Genomic DNA, 17,041 nt, shown 5'->3' on the forward strand with positions numbered 1-17,041 from the left:
TTGATTCCAAACAACGTTTGCCAATGTTTCGGCCGTATATTTGGAGTTAATCCGAAAAAGTTTGACGTTGTTGGTGACTGAATTTTCTATGCTCTGCTTCGGTAGCCAAAATGTGATGTACAAAACGAGCGATTTCTCCTACACAAAGATTCTTCAGGAAAAAACTGAACATTTGCTATGTAACTGAGAGTCTCTCATTGAAACATCCTAAGCTCTTCAAGGTAAATGATTTATTGGATGATTATCTGTTTTTGTGTAAATGTTATGCAAGTTAAATGCCACTCAAAAATGCTAAGCTAGCTTAGCATACTCTTACACAAATTAGTGAATTGCTATGGTTCAAAAGCATATTTTGAAAATCTGAGATGACAGTGTTGTTAAGAAAAGGCTAAGCTTGAGAGCAGGCGCATTATTTTCATTTTATTTGCGATTTTCAGAAATCGTTAACGTTGCGTTATGCTAATGAGCCTGAGGCTTTATTCACGATCCCGGATCCGGGATGGGGAGTTTCAAGAAGTTAACTTCTTGGTGACTGGGGGCAGTATTGATTAGCGTGGATGAATAAGGTGCCCAGAGTAAACTGCCTGCTACTCAGCCATAAAAGCTAGAATATGCATATAATTAGTATATTTGGATAAAAATCACTGAAAACTGTTTGAATGATGCTTGTGAGTATAACAGAACTCATATGGCAGGCAAAACCATGGGAAAAATCCAACCAGGAAGTGGGAAATCTAACGTTTGTAGTTTTTCAACTCATTGCCATTCCAATATACAGTGTCTGTGGGGTCATTTTGCACTTCCTAACGCTTCCACTAGATGTCAACAGTCTTTAGAACCTTGTTTGATGTTTCTACTGGGAAGGGGGTCCGAATAAGAGGGGATTGAGCCAGGTGTCTGGCAGATTGCCATGAGCTCGTGATGTGCGGTCATGTGAGAGTTACCTCGCGTTCCATTGCTTTTCTACAGACAAAGGAATTCTCCGGTTAGAACATTATTGAAGATTTACGATAAAAACATCCTAAAGATTGATTCTATACATCATTTGACATGTTTCTACGACCTGTAATATAACTTTTTGGATGTTTCGTCCGACTTTTGGCTGGACTTGCACGTGTGTTTGGATTTGTTTACCAAACGCCCTAACAAAAGGAGGTATTTAGACATAAATGATGAACTGTTGCGAACAAATCAAACATTTATTGTGGAACTGGGATTCCTGGGAGTGCATTCGGATGAAGATCATCAAAGGTAAGTGAATATTTATAATGCTATTTCTGACTAATTTTGACTCCACAACATGGCAGATATCTCTTTGGCTGTTTTGGTCTCTGAGCGCTGTACTCAGATTATTGTATGGTATGCTTTTTCTGTGAAGTTTTTTTGAAATCTGACACAGCAGTTGCATTAAGGAGAAGTTTATCTAAAGTTCCATGTATAATAGATGTACTTTTTATCAATGTTTATTATGAGTATTTCTGTAAATTGATGTGGCTCTCTGCAAAATCATTGCATGTTTTGGAACTACTGAACATAACACGCTAATGTAAAATGAGATTTTTGGATATGAATATGCACTTTATCGAATAAAACATACATGTATTGTGTAACATGAAGTCCTATGAGTGTCATCTGATGAAGATCATCAAAGGTTTATCTCAATTTCTGCTTTTTGTGACTACTTTCTTTGGCTGGAAAAATGGCTGTGTTATTCTGTGATTTGGTGGCGACCTAACATAATCGTTTGTGGTGCTTTCGCTGTAAAGCCTTTTTGAAATCATACACTGCGGCTGAATTAACGAGAATTTTATCTTTAAAATGTGGTAAAAAACTTGTATGCTTGAGGAATTTTAATTATGAGATTTTTGTTGTTTTGAATTTGGCGCCCTGCACTTTCACTGGATGTTGGCGGGGTGGGACGCTACTGTCCCACATTTCCCAGAGAGGCTAAGCAGGTTCACCAACCTCAAGTCAGCAGCTAAGAGGGTCCTGGACAAAGATAACGTCAGTACTGGTGTACGGAAATGGCCGATCCAGGTAAGACCCATTCAGAGTGGGCGGAGTCCAACACCACCCCAACACCATCACACTGGGAAACAACAGGCTTCGTCCACTACTAGAGCATGCGCAAACTGTGCAGGAACTGCAGCCAACTGGGTCATCTGGCCACAGTTTGCACAGCCATCATCTGCAAGATCTGTAAAGATAGCAATCCCACCTCAGACAGAGCCTCCAGATGACCCTGCAACCTGTGCGGGAAAGGGGGCCCTTCTTCAGAACCTACCCCGGTTCCTGCCGGCAGGGCAAGGGTCAATGCCACTCCCAAACCTAATTAATCCAAATCCAACCCAACCAACCCTCACCCCCACCAGACAACAAAGAAGACCCAGTACCAGTCCCAGAACCAGACCCAGACCTTCCATCAGGCACAACCCAAGATGTCTCTTGAAACAGTCCCCACCCCTGCACAGCCCCTCCACATCTGCCCCCCAACAAATCCCTTTCCTAGACACTCTCCATCCCACTCCAAACCCTTGTCAAAGGTGTGCTGGTTTCGATAGAGGCCATACAAACCAGAAGAACCCTGCCTCACAACTCCTGTACTCAGATGACTAATAACTCCAACTGGACAAAACTTAGTTAACGGGAGCGCCACCACCAGACCAACAAGAGACCAGAGAAGAAGACCACCCCAGAACCCAAACCCAATGCTAGCAAACAAACTTGACTAGGCTACTACATGATACTCAAAACATTTGAGGTAACAGACAGTAACATGGATGGACAGTGACACATTCAATACCACATTGCACTCTCTTGCCTGCATCTAGCTGATCTAGTGTGCATAATTAGTACAACAGTTGCAAAAGAGGTTTTCTATGGGACAAATGCAGGTATGTTTATCCCCGCTTGCCTCCATTAGTGCATAGCCCGTCTGTAAATATTCCACCCAATCTACCTACCTCATCCCCATATTATTTTTATTTTTTTCACTCTTTGCACACCAGTATTTCTACTTGCACATCATCATCCGCTCATCTATCACTCCAGTGTTAACTTGCTAAATTGTAACTACTTATTAACTATGGCCTATTGTTTTGCCTTACCTCCTCACACCATTTGCACACACTGAATATACACTTTTTTTTTATATTGTGTTATTGACTGTACACCTTTTTATTCCATGTGTAACTCTTGTTGTTTGTGTCGCACTGCTTTGCTTTATCTTGGCCAGGTCGCAGTTGTAAATGAGAACTTGTTCTCAACTAGCTTACCTGGTTAAATATAGGTGAAATAAAATAAGTAAAAAATAATTAGTCAAGATAGCTAATAACAACATGTCAGTTTTTGCTGAAAGACCTCTGATTTGTTGGAGGACAAACTTCGGGAGTTATCTTAATTATTGTGTAAGTCTATGGAAGGGGTGAGAACCATTTGTGCCCCTTAGGTTTTGTATTGAAGTCAACGACCCAGATGAGGACAGAAGCTAGCTGTTCTCCAGTTACACCCATGGTGCTACGCTACAGAGTGCTGTTGACTTTCATTTGTAAAACAGTGTATTTTAATAAATTATTTTGTGACTTGAATAATTTATATAGTTTTATCTAAAATGGATTTAAAAAAATGTTTTACAATAAAAAATGTCATGAATTTCACTGAGGAGGATGGTCCTCCCCTTTCCTCCTCTGAGGAGCCTCTCATTGCAACCTGTGAACAGAACCACCCAACAACACAAATTACCTCCACTAAAATATGCAACAAAATGATCAACCCCAGGTGGGCCAGGTGGGTCTGGGCCCTGTATGTTCCCCTCCGGCTTCCAGCCTCCTGCCTCCTAATCTTGGCCGTCACATCGCCTCCTCCAGCACCAGCCCAGGCCAATGGACATTCTCCTCTCTGCCCCTCTTCCTTCCTTTATAGCAACGGTTCTCACAGAACCAGAACCGGACCAGAACCGGGAACAATTCACCACACCAGAGGCACGGAAGAAGGACCAAAGATCTAGACTTACGTCCGGGAGCAAGCAAGCTACAGGGGAGTAGCATTCTGACCTCTGGGTGTTTCTGCTTGTTCTCAGTTTGTCCTTCCTCCCCTCTGTAGATCCAACACCCGCACCGAACTCAGTCCCAGCACCAGACCACAAGATGAGGCATGGAATAGGGACCCAGAGCGAGCAGGCCTCAGGGGAGTACCACCTTTGACCTCTGGGCCTGGGGATCCCTTGTGTTTTGGCTTGCTCCTCAGGTTGCCCTTCCTTCCTTTTACAGACCCAGATCCCGAACCAGCACCTGCAGCAGCCCCAGTTTCTGGTTCATGGTTCCGGGTTTATTTTTCACAGTCCCAAGTGCCAGCACTAGACCCATAGCCCTTGTTTGTAAACAAAGTTAGCTAGCTAAGCAAGCTTATGTCGGTCTTACCAGCAGTCAAGCGAGCTGTTCACGGCCTTCTTCCTCCAGAGAGCAAACAAACTTCACTACTTAGGTTTGTGTCGTGAAAAGACATTGTTCAGCTCCATGCATCAGCTTGATGATTGCCGGGTACAGCAGTAAAGCCTGGTAGCCAAAGCCCCTCACCCGGTTCATGATCGAGTAGCAGGGTCTCGATGCTTGTAGGTATGATCACTGGAGTCAACTGCAAACCAGACAGTGAGAGCAGGCATCTACATAGGGATTTCCTTGCTTCCACAATAATCTTGTCTATGAAGTATTGCATTTCACAATGAGGACTCTGGGATTAGCAAGTGATTGTGTCGCTGGCCAATCCTGTGTACCATCATTGTCTGTATTGGCTGTCCAGCCAGGGATGGGAGCAGTCAGGTAAGTGTTGTTGTTTTCTAATCTTTCTCTCAGGTTGATCACGTGTACATTATCTATTTATGTCCTCGAGCATCATTTTGCGTAAAATTGATTAGTTTCGCCTTTATTTCCACCGTCAGAATGGTATGTAACGTCCTCAGTATGCTGTGATAGCATTCCCTTCATACTCCCCTGCTTTGATTTCTCATCAGCCACTTGAAAATGCTTTAAGTGGGGGCCTCCCAGGTGGCGCAGAAGGGCGCTGTACTGCAGCGCCAGCTGTGCCACCAGAGACCCTGGGTTCGTGCCCAGGCTCTGCCGCAACCGGCCGTGACCGGGAGGTCCGTGGGGCGACGCACAATTGGCCCAGCGTTGTTCGTTTAGGGAGGGCTAATCGCACACCAGCGACCCCTGTGGCGGGCCGGGCGCAGCGCACACCAACCAAGGTTGCCAGGTGCACGGTGTTTCCTCCGACACATTGGTGCTGGTGGTTTCCGGGTTGGATGCGCGCTGTGTTAAGAAGCAGTGCGGCTTGGTTGGGTTGTGTATCGGAGGATCCCTAACTTTCAGCCTTCGTCTCTCCCGAGTCTGTACGGGAGTTGTAGCGATGAGACAAGATAGTAGCTACTAAAACAATTGGATACCAAGAAATTGGGGAGAAAATGTGGTAAAATAAATAAATAAATCAATTTAAAAAGAAAATGCTTTAAGTGTTGTCTCTGTGAACTTTGCTATGTATAGAAAAAATATTTTATCAAGAAATCTAAGATGGTGTCATCTGCACATTTGAAAGTTGGTTTGGTGATTATAGCTGTGTGTAAGCACTACAGGGAGCAGAAGAGTAATAGAGATTAGTCTTGCTTTCAGCAAGCACATTAAATATTTTATGATGAAGTGGGTAGGGAGATCACATGGAGGGGGGGATGTTTGTTGGGTATAAATATTTAAAGGCCAATAAACCCTCTTTTATTTGTTAAAAAAACGGTTACAGGGTTTGTTTATGAAGAAAATTAGTTTGGTGGCTATAAAGGGGTTGTCAAATGTGAGGCTGAAACAGCCTAAACATTTGGTAGAGACACATCTCTTCACCTCAAGACCTGAACTTTTGCTTACCTTTGGAATTTCAGGTAGGTCTATAAATTATTATTTTAATAAAATGACTAATCACTTATTAATATGCATTGTCATGAAACAGGCAGGAGTAGGTCTCGAGCCGTCAACCTTCTAGCCCAAGTCCAGCAAGCTGTCGACTGTGCCCCAAAGCATTCTCAAGCGGCAGAGTGGATATCCGTGCTTATAAACCCAGGGTCGTTACAGTATATGTATATAAAATAAATTGTACACAAGAGGGCATGTGACACCATTTTTTAGCATAGCTATGCTGTGGTCATAGGTATGAGGTGAAGCGAGTACAGTAGATCAGCACAGCTGTGCAAAACATTTGTATCGCATAACCTTTGTGTGTACAATTGCTTTTCTACAATGGGTTATTTATTACATTAAATTAAATGTAGATAACACAATGACTTCAAACTGAAGCTGGAGAGAGAGCAAACCAGCTGCATTTTGTTTAGTTTGACCTGTTATTCTATGGCCATGTCTTTATATCCATAAACAGTATGCTGATGCATGATTTCACCTGTCTCAGAAACACTATCTGTCTTGTCCTGACACGTTTATTCTCTATGGCCCGGTGGAGATCAAATTATTTTTAACTATGTTGCAAAGGTCGGAGAGGCAGATAGCAACGTTTGTTCAAATCAAGCAAAGCAAGTGTTAGGCTAGAAGCAAGAGAAAATAACGTCTAGATGCATTTTTACAGTGAAGATCAAGTTAAAAGTTCCAATGCAGCTGTTTTCATCTCAATATCAAAATCATTTCTGGGTTACAATGAGGTACCTTTACTGTGCTTGTTTTAAATTAAAATGGTAAAACAAATAAACAGAAATAGCTTCTTAAAAAATTCACAACAAGGCCAATGATGACTTTTGAATCAACAACATTGTAGTTACTCCACAATACTAACCTAAATGACAGAGTGAAAAGAAGAAAATAAATTACATTTATGTCCTGAATACAAGGCATTATATTTGGAGAAAATCCAACACAACACATCACTGAGTACCACTGTTCATATTTTCAAGCATGATGGTTGATGCATCATGTTATGGGTATGCTTGTCATTGGCAAGGACTAGACATTTTGGGAGAATAAAAATAAACTGAATAGAGCTAAACACAGGCAAAATCCTAGAGGAAAACCTGGTTCAGTCTACTTTCCACCAGCAGACAATAACCTAAAATAAGGCCAAATATACACTGGAGTTACTTACCAAGATGACATCGAATGTTCCTGAGTGGCCTAGACACAGTTTTGACTTAAATTGGCTTGAAAATCTATGGCATGACTTGAAAATGGCTGACTAGCAATGGTCAACAACCAATTTGACAGAGCTTGAAGAATTAAAAAAATAACAATCTGCAAATATTGTACAAGACTGCTGTAATCAATGCCAAAGGTGATTTAACACGTATTGACCCAATACATTTGCAAACATTTCTAAAGACATGTTTTCACTTTGTCATTATGGGGTGAGAAGAAGAAAATACAGCCTGGGCTGATGGGACAATGGATGTGGTTTCTCAGATCCAACAATAAAAAAGTAGCCTATTTTGCGTCATAGGCCTACCCTTTGTAAACAACTTTTTAGCGCGGCTTAAAACGTGCAGTATCTCAACCAATCACAAAGCTTGTTTTTACCAACCCTTGTTGGATATTAATATGTATACATCTGGAAAAGCTATTGAACTTTAACACTGTAAATATACATATATCTTTTTCTTCTAATTTGCAGTCATGGCATCTTCAGCACTGCTGATACTCCTGTTATATGCAACCTCAATTGGCACCACTGTATCAATTGAAGACATAGAATACTACACAAGAGAAAGAGTTGAGAAATCTACTGAATTATTTGAAAAGAGTTTGGAAATTGTAAATATAATAGTTGAGGCAAAGGATTCATCAGATTGGACTAGTGTACTTAAGAAAGTCTTAAAGTTCACGGGCACGTTATGGCCCTGCCTTTGGTGGTTTTGCTGGTGCTGCTGTAAATTTTGCCCTGGCATTTGTCGGTCAAGATGACCCAGTGTTAGCTGAGGTGAAGACTCAGTTTGCAGAGGTTAACAGAAAGCTTGACTCAATCACTTTGCAAATCAACTCTCTGAAAACTGAAGTCCAGTGGGTAGCCTACACCAGTGTCTACTCTCAAGACGAGCTTAAGATCAGCAACTCCTGGGACATGTTCACGGATTTCTTGACGGAGAGCATGGCAGCCAAGGACAAGGACAAGAAGAGACAACTGGTGGAGAAGTATGTAACCGTTTACAACTTTAATTGTAGTTACTGCTTTAAAAATCAGTGATGGTATCCAACGTTCTACCCTCTGTAACCACTGTGAATTTTGACCATTTTCCCAACAGGTTAGATGTTTCTAGAATTGAGGTTGCATTTGCCTACCTTGCATTTTCACCCATAACAAAAATAACTTGACAAATGACTAATAGTTACACATCATAAATTGTTTTGTTTATATTGAACTGTTTATCAATGAAAAAACATAATGCAAGTCCTTTATACTGCAAAACGTTATGTTTATGCATTGTTTAAAATACACTACATAACCAAAAGTATGTGGACACCTGCTCATTAAACATCCCAATCCAAAATCATGGGCATTAATATGGAGTTGGTCCCCCTTTGCTGCTATAACAACCTCCACTCTTCTGGAAAGGCTTTCCACTAGATGTTGGAACATTGCTCTGGGTACTTGCTTCCATTCAGCCACAAGAGCATTAGTGAAGTCGGGCACTGATGTTGGGCACGGATGTTGGGCGATTAGGCCTGGCTCAGTCAGCGATTCAATTCATCCCAAAGGTGTTCGATGGGGTTGAGATCTGTGCTCTGTGCTCTGTGCTGGCCAGTCAAGTTCTTCTACACCGATCTCAACAAACCATATCTGTATGGACCTCGCTTTGTGCATGGGGGCATTGTCCTCAATATATTTTGTCATGCAGAAACAGGAAAGGGCCTTTCCCAAACTGTTGCCACAAAGTTGAAAGCACAGAATCATCTAGAATATGATTGTATGCTGTAGTGTTAAGATTTCCTATGCTGGAACTAAGGGGCCTAGCCCGAACCATGAAAAACAGCTCCAGACCATTATTCCATCTCCACAAAACTTTACAGTTGGCACTACGCATTGGAGCAGGTAGCGTTCTCTTCTCTTCCGCTAAAACTCAGATTTGTTCATTGACTGCAAGAGGGTGAAGCCTGACTGATCACTCCAGAAAACACGTTTCCACTGCTCCAGAGTCCAATGGTGAGCTTTACACCACTCCGACCGACGCTTGGCATGGTGATCTCAGGCTTGTGTGGCTGCTCAGCCATGGAAACCCGTTTCATGAAGCTATTGTGTTGATGTTGCTTCCAGAGCCAGTTTGGATCTCGGTAGTGAGTGTTGCAACCGAGGACAGATGATTTTCAGCACTCGGCGGTCACATTCTGTGAGCTTGTGTGGCCTACCACTTGGCAGCTGAGACGTTTTGCTCCTAGGCGTTTCCACTTAACAATAACAGCACTTACAGTTCACTGGGGCAGCACTAGCAGGGCAGAAATTTCACGAACTGACTTGGAAATCTGGTATACTATGACGGTGCAACATTGAAAGTATCTGAGCTCTCCAGTAAGGCAATTCTACTGCAAATGTTTGCGTATGGAGATTGCATGGCTGTGTCCTCGATGTTATACACCTGTCAGCAATGGGTGTGGCTGAAATAGCTGAATCCACTCATTTGAAGCGACGTCCACATACTTTTGTATGTACAGTGTACTTACAGATGTGGTATCTTAATTTGATCCAGTTTGCTACAAATGGAAAATAATCCAGCAGTAAAAGGAAATGTGAATAATTATGTGGATAATATTTAATTTATATTTTTGTAGAGGTTGCTAGATTTTTCGTACTGGAAAATCAAGTCTGAAATGTCAAAGTGGAAATTACAAACTTAAGAATCCCTTTAAAATCTCAAATACACTACAGGTAAAGTATTGCAGAAAAGTTATCTTGCAACAGGGTTATCAAATTAAGACCCTACATCTGATCCTATTTATTGAGCATCGGTGGCCTTCACTTAAGAAAATCCTTAATTACCTAAAATGTGTAATTGGTGTTACCATCATTGCCGTTGCTACTTCTATTTGCAGCACAGTGTCATCATAATAGGAAACACATCAAAAATATCAAAACAGTTCATTAAGTGCCATAGTAGTTGATGTAGATGGAAAGATGTACCCAAATACACTTACAAGATGTCATGCTCAAATGCCACTGCAATTCAAGAATGACCCATTAGACGAAAACTAGTGTAAGAAATCAGAACAGACATTTTCTACCAATGAAAAGATACAGCTATTTCCGTAACCACATCAACTACTTTTTCACTCAACTTTTAGAAACAAATGCAATTTTGACCACTTTCCTCCCAAAATTGCCAAAAAAGTAGGTTATGCAATATTTGTCTATTTCGCTGCTATTCAAATCAGCAATCAGAACAGATATATATTCTACCAATAAAAAGATACAGCTATTTCAGTAACCACATCAAGTTTTTTCTTTCTTTCTTTCTTTCTTTCTTTCTTTCTTTCTTTTAAACTAAACTAAACTAACTTCCAACTGTTGAAATAACACACAAGTAAAATTCCTAATAAGGTTTGTTGCCTGACAATTGTTTTATGATTCTGATTCTGAGGTTTACCCAGTTCTATGAGAACACAGCAACTGAGAACAGTGTCACCAATTTCTACAAATACCTGACGGGAGACCAGCCTTCACTCTCCAAAAACCTCCTGGAGCTCACAGTAACAAAATTCAGTGGTGAAGTTGAAAAGGTGAAGACATACAGCACATATTTTAGAGGTCTGATGTGGAAGGGCCTGCAGCTGAATCTCGTCTATTACAAGCTGAAGGACTTCAACACAGAGGCCAAGGCCAAGCAGTCAATTATTCAGTTTTACAACGTTACCCAAGCTCACACACAAACAGTGCTGAAATGCATTGAGAACTTTGAACAGTACATGAAGAACGATGTGAAAGTGATTGGCACATCCGAATTCTTAGAAATGACCCCACTAGCTACCAAAGTTAGAGAGTTTTTGAATAAAAAGTACTTCTGGTATGACTGGATAGTTGCTGTGTACAAAAAGGAAGATGCCAGTAGCCATGACATGTTATGTTTCACCAAGATTTCTCTTGAGAAGTTCATTGTTGCTGTGAGCTTCTCAGAGAAAGGCAACCATTTATTGGAAATACTATAAAAGAATACGCTTCTAACTGTGTGAAAAACATAGAGTGTTCAAAGCCTGAAGTGCTGAACAAACTTCCTGAATGTTCATATAAATACAGCAGGTATGGTCCTTCTTCATACAAGTTGGCTATGACTCAAATTGCAGCTATCCATATTTCAACAAAAAAAGATGGGTTTTCTGAAACTCCAGATGCGCTAATCAGAAATGACTGTCACTGGGGCTTCTTTTCAGTCTATGTAAAAAGTGATAACCAGATTAGACAACTTGACCCCTGCTCTGGCAACACTGACTGTGGAAATGGCCTATGCAAGAGAATACTAGACACCTCTTTGACAATTTGTGAATGCAATGAGGGCTTCTATGGTGAAAAGTGTGAGATCAATATTCAGGACGATGTGATGACCGTGAATGTAAATGTGGGTGAAGATGCCGAATCATAACAGATGGCCTGGTAGGGAGGATGTGAATTTGGCTGGCTGGAGCTAAATACATGTCATGGTTTCAAACACATCGTTTCTATTTCAGCTGTTATTATGATTCATCCTCCCCTCACCTGCTTCCTGTGCAGAATGTGTCTTTCTCTGTGCCTGCAGGCTCTCGTTGTGTCTGGATTATTATCCAGTCGTGTGATCCAGTGCTACAAGGAAAGACCTTGTTAAGCTGCAGCTGGCCCAGAACAGAGCTGCACGTTTTGCTCTTCATTGTAATCAGAGGGCTGATGATGGCTAATTTCCCCAGGTTGCAAAATTCTGGTAACTTCCCCAAAATTCCCAGGTTTTCCAGAAATACTAGAAGAAAAGCACGGGAAATCCAGCAAACCTGGGGATATTCAAAAAAATGGGAATTTTGGGAAAGTTGACAGAATTTTGTAGTGGTGCCATTCTGCCAGAGAGTAGGACATTCATCTAACCATCATCATTTCAGAATTCCAGTAAAAATATCCCCCAATTGAATCATACAAATCATGATCTAAGAAAATGTATATACATAATCTTTTTTTTTTGACGTGACTGCTATAAGCAATGCAAACGCAAATATTTCAGCCTCTATCCTATCACATTTCTTACATTCAGGACATGTATATTTGTACAGGAATATATATACACAGATCATCATATCTAAGATCAATGTTACATGTATCCAACGTAAACCTTCAACACCCTGTTATGGATAGACGATGTTAAACCACTGTAATGCTTTTATGCTTGTGCTTCTGTAAAGCTATACTTCATTTTCTAATGTAATAAACATTGAATTCCGAAACCAACAGTATGTGTTTGTCTCTTTGCACCTGTATCATGATTACAGGTTATTATAACGAGGATGAAAGACTATTGTGTTGATTTCACTTGATTTTGGGGGGTTGTCCTATATTATAAACAACATGGGAGATCTGGGAATGGAAGTACCATCCATCCCATCCCTACATGTCAAAATGATGATCAAAATACATTGTCTGAAAGGAAACTGATCTTGGATTCTTCATCATCATCATCATCATCATCATCATCATCATCATCATCATCATCATCATCATCATCACCATCATTATTACCATCATCATCATCATCATCATCATCATCATCATCATCACAATCATCATTATCATCATAATCATCATCATCATCACCATCATCATTACCATCATCATCATCTTCATCACCATCATTATCACCATCATCATCACCATCAGTAATATACATTGTTCTTTCTAAATTAGAGGGTTGGTAAACTTATCTTAGGACGTCACAAATGGTGTACTGAATTAGAGTTGACAGAACAAGATCAGAATAAGTACTACACTGTTTACGTTCTGTACTGTTTTTCCTCTCACTAAACCCTTGCTTTGAGTCTGACTTTTCCTCTTATCTCATTAATAAGGAGAAGAACAGAAACACATTCTGAAAAAAGGCTTTATTTGGTCCTGGGAAACCTTGATTCATCCTTCATGGCAAGGAGGAACTAGTCATGACTTATATTAGCAAAAAGCTTACTTCCTCAGCTATCAGATACAAAAAACATACAAGATCATGTACATTTAAAAAAAATATATTTCACCTTTATTTAACCAGGTAGGCTAGTTGAGAACAAGTTCTCATTTGCAACTGCGACCTGGTCAAGATAAAGCTTAGCAGTGTGAACAGACAACAAAGAGTTACACACGGAGTAAACAATTAACAAGTTTTGTAGATTAACACTGGAATGATAAATGATCAGATGGTCATGTACAGGTAGAGATATTGGTGTGCAAAAGAGCAGAAAAGTAAATAAATATAAACAGTATGGGGATGAGGTAGGTAAAATTGGGTGGGCTATTTACCGATAGACTATGTAGAAAATATGAAAACATGATGATATGAAATGCTATCATAAACCTATTTGTCAGAGACAACATTTTTTGGGGCGTAACCTTAGATTGTAAACGGTCATGGTCAAAACATACAGATGACTGTAAAGATGGGGAGAGGTCTGTCCGTAAAAAAGAGATGCTCTGCAGGCTCTCGTTTTGTCTAATCTTGATTATTATCCAGTCGTGTGATCCAGTGCTACAAGGAAAGACCTAGTTAAGCTGCAGCTGGCCCAGAACAGAGCGGCACGTCTTGCTCTTAATTGTAATCAGAGGGCTGATATAAATGCTATGCTGCCAGTCTCTCTTGGCTGAGAGTTGAGGAGAGACTGACTGCATCACTTCTTCTTTTTATAACAAACATTAACGTGTTGAAAATTCCAAATTGTTTGCATAGTCAACTTACACACAGCTCTGACACACACACTTATCCCACCAGACATGCCACCAGGGGTCTTTTCACAGTCCCCAAATCCAGTGTAAATTCAAGAAAGTGTACAGTTCTATATAGTGCCCTTATTGCATGGAACTTCCTTCCATCTCATATTGCTCAAATAAACAACAAACCTGGTTTAAAAAACAGATTGCGGCAACACCTCGCTGCACAATGCCTCTCCCCTGTTTGACCTAGATAGTTTGTGTGTATGCATTGATATGTAGGCTACAGTAGTTCTGTCCTTGAGCTGTTCTTGTCTATTGATGTCCTGTATTATGTCATTCTGTATTATGTTTCTGTCACGTCCTGACCTTAATTATCTTTGTTTTCGTTATTATTTTGGTTAGGTCAGGGTGTGACGAGGGTGGGTATGTTAGTTTTTGTATTGTCTAGGGGTTTTGTATATCTAAAGGTTTTGGTAGTTATAGGTAGTGTGTATGTCTATGGTGGCCTGAATTGGTTCCCAATCAGAGGCAGCTGGTTATCGTTGTCTCTGATTGGGGATCCTATTTAGGTAGCCATGTTCCTTTTTGTTTTTGTAGGTTCTTGGTCTATGTTTAGTTGCCTGTCTGCACAATGCAGATTAGCGTCATGGTTCATTTTGTTAGTTTGTTCAGTGTTCTTTCTTTAATTAAAGAATAATGTACACTTACGCGCTGCGCCTTGGCCTCCTCCTTGCGACTGACATTGACAGTTTCATGTTTTTGTGGACCCCAGGAAGAGTAACTGCTGCTTTTGCAACAGCTAATGGGGATCCTAATAAAATACCAAATACCCGAAAAAGTGGGTGAATAAGGCCAGAATTATTTTGAATAATTTCTGAATATAGTACAATACAATTTAAGACCATCAGATTCCCCTTATAACTGTAAATAACATATTTATATACTTAGTGATAGTTATTTTGTGGCATAATTTTGTAATTTTGTGGGGGGTGTTGTATGTACTTGCCAGCCTGTCTCTCTTCCTCACAGCGATGGATTATTTATAGATTACAGTTCCTGATAGACCTTCATCTTTTATCTCGTGTTCTTTGTGTCTGACCAGCAGACACCATTCTATTAAAATCTAATGCGTTTTGGTTTTGTATAAATATTTTATTTCATGTAGGGTGGAGATACTTTTTTTGTACAGTATTAAACTCACAGAGACAGTAGATAGAGATTTTCTGTTGGATATAACCGTTTTGCATGGACATTGCCATTATTCATGATCAAATGATTCAAACATCACGCCTCGTACAGAGGGTCCTCAAATGAGGACGCCACTGAGGTCAGACATCAGGGTACCATTGAGAGAGATGAGGACACCATTACGGGGAGAGATGAGGACACCATTAAGGGGAGAGGTGAGGACACCATTAAGGGGAGAGGTGAGGACACCATTAAGGGGAGAGGTGAGAACACCAGTAAGGAGAGAGGTAAGGACACCGTTAAGGAGAGAGGTGAGGACACCATTAAGGGGAGAGATGAGGACCCCATTACAGGGAGAGTTGAGGACACCATTAAGGAGAGAGGTGAGGACACCATTAAAGAGAGAGGTGAGGACACCATTAAGGGGAGAGATGAGGACACCATTACGGGGAGAGTTGAGGACACCATTACGGGGAGAGTTGAGGACACCATTAAGGAGAGGTAAGGACACCATTAAGGGGAGAGATGAGGACACCATTACGGGAAGAGGTGAGGACACCATTAAGGGGAGAGGTGAGGACACCATTAAGGGGAGAGGTGAGAACACCAGTAAGGAGAGAGGTGAGGACACCATTAAGGAGAGAGGTGAGGACACCATTAAGGGGAGAGATGAGGACCCCATTACGGGGAGAGTTGAGGACACCATTAAGGAGAGGTAAGGACACCATTAAGGGGAGAGTTGAGGACACCATTAAGGAGAGGTAAGGACACCATTAAGGGGAGAGATGAGGACACCATTACGGGAAGAGGTGAGGACACCATTAAGGAGAGGTAAGGACACCATTAAGGGGAGAGATGGGGACATCATTAAGGGGAGGGATGAGGACACCATTACGGGGAGAGGTGATGACACCATTAAGGAGAGGTGACGACACCATTAAGGAGAGAGTGGAGGACACCATTAAGGAGAGAAGTGAGGACACCATGAAGGAGAGAGGTGAGGACACCATTAAGGGCAGATTTGAGGACACCACTGAGGGAAGATCTGAGGACACCATTAAGGAGAGAGATGAGGACACCATTAAGGGCAGATTTGAGGACACAGATGAAGACAGCAGACAGAATAAATGGCCTTCGTCCACGAAGATTAGAAGAAGGAGGATCCCTAAGCCTTGATCCGTTGATTGACAGGTGAACTGTACAACAATAAGCGATAAACTGTCATCTAGTGTAGACGCACACCAATGTTTTATATTTATGAATAGTTTATCGTTATAGTTATCATTATAGTTATTGGCCTTGGTGTGGACGGGCCTTTATAGGACTGATATAGTCTTAACTACATTACTACTACATCCCTCTCTGAACAAGATCAACCAGGAACTGAAGAGAGCTTTGTGCTCACAAACACACTAACCTTCATAAATATGATAATTTGTGATTGTGTTGATGATGTGTGATGGACATAATGTAGTCTAGAAATGTTATAATCATTGAAATCCTCATCTCATATTATAATAAAATATTTATACCTATAGCATCTGTAAATACCAGTGGTGGAAAAAGTATGCAATTGTCATCATTTTATTTAGGAATGGAGTGGAGTAAAAGTAAAAGTAGTCAAAAATATAAATAGTAAAGTACAGATACCCCCCAAAAACTACTTAAGTTGTACTTTAAAATATTTATACTTATGTTGTCACGTTCTGACCTTAGTTCCTTTGTTATGTCTTTGTTTTAGTATGGTCAGGGCGTGAGTTGGGGTGGGTAGTCTATGTTCTTTTTTTCTATATTGTGTTTTTGTGTTTGGCCTGGTATGGTTCTCAATCAGAGACAGGTGTTGTTCGTTGTCTCTGATTGAAAACCATACTTGGATAGCCTTTTCCCACCTGTGTTTTGTGGGTGATTATTTTCTGTTTTAGTGTTTTCTGCACCTTATAGGACTGTTTCGGTTTTCGTTTAT

General features: G+C 40.8%; 1 protein-coding gene across 1 annotated transcript; it reads left to right on the forward strand.

The window, feature by feature from the left end:
- Window positions 1-1,902: 1,902 nt before the first annotated feature.
- Window positions 1,903-11,289, forward strand: LOC135538579 (uncharacterized). Its single transcript, XM_064964468.1, has 5 exons — window positions 1,903-2,037; window positions 2,373-2,543; window positions 5,009-5,250; window positions 7,857-8,168; window positions 10,607-11,289. Exons 1-5 carry the CDS (start codon window positions 1,903-1,905, stop codon window positions 11,169-11,171), a joined length of 1,425 nt encoding a protein of 474 aa, XP_064820540.1. The 3' UTR covers window positions 11,172-11,289.
- The last annotated feature ends 5,752 nt before the right edge of the window (window positions 11,290-17,041 follow it).

Source organism: Oncorhynchus masou, unplaced genomic scaffold, assembly GCF_036934945.1.
Source record: "Oncorhynchus masou masou isolate Uvic2021 unplaced genomic scaffold, UVic_Omas_1.1 unplaced_scaffold_986, whole genome shotgun sequence".
Classification (NCBI taxonomy): domain Eukaryota; kingdom Metazoa; phylum Chordata; class Actinopteri; order Salmoniformes; family Salmonidae; genus Oncorhynchus; species Oncorhynchus masou.

Bases quoted from the DNA above. Each gene is read 5' to 3' on its own strand.
- LOC135538579 (XM_064964468.1), top strand. From the start codon at position 1,903: ATGTTGGCGGGGTGGGACGCTACTGTCCCACATTTCCCAGAGAGGCTA. The intron at 2,038-2,372 runs GTAAGACCCATT...CACCCCCACCAG, and splicing joins TACGGAAATGGCCGATCCAG to ACAACAAAGAAGACCCAGTA. The intron at 5,251-7,856 runs GTGCACGGTGTT...AAAGTCTTAAAG, and splicing joins ACACCAACCAAGGTTGCCAG to TTCACGGGCACGTTATGGCC.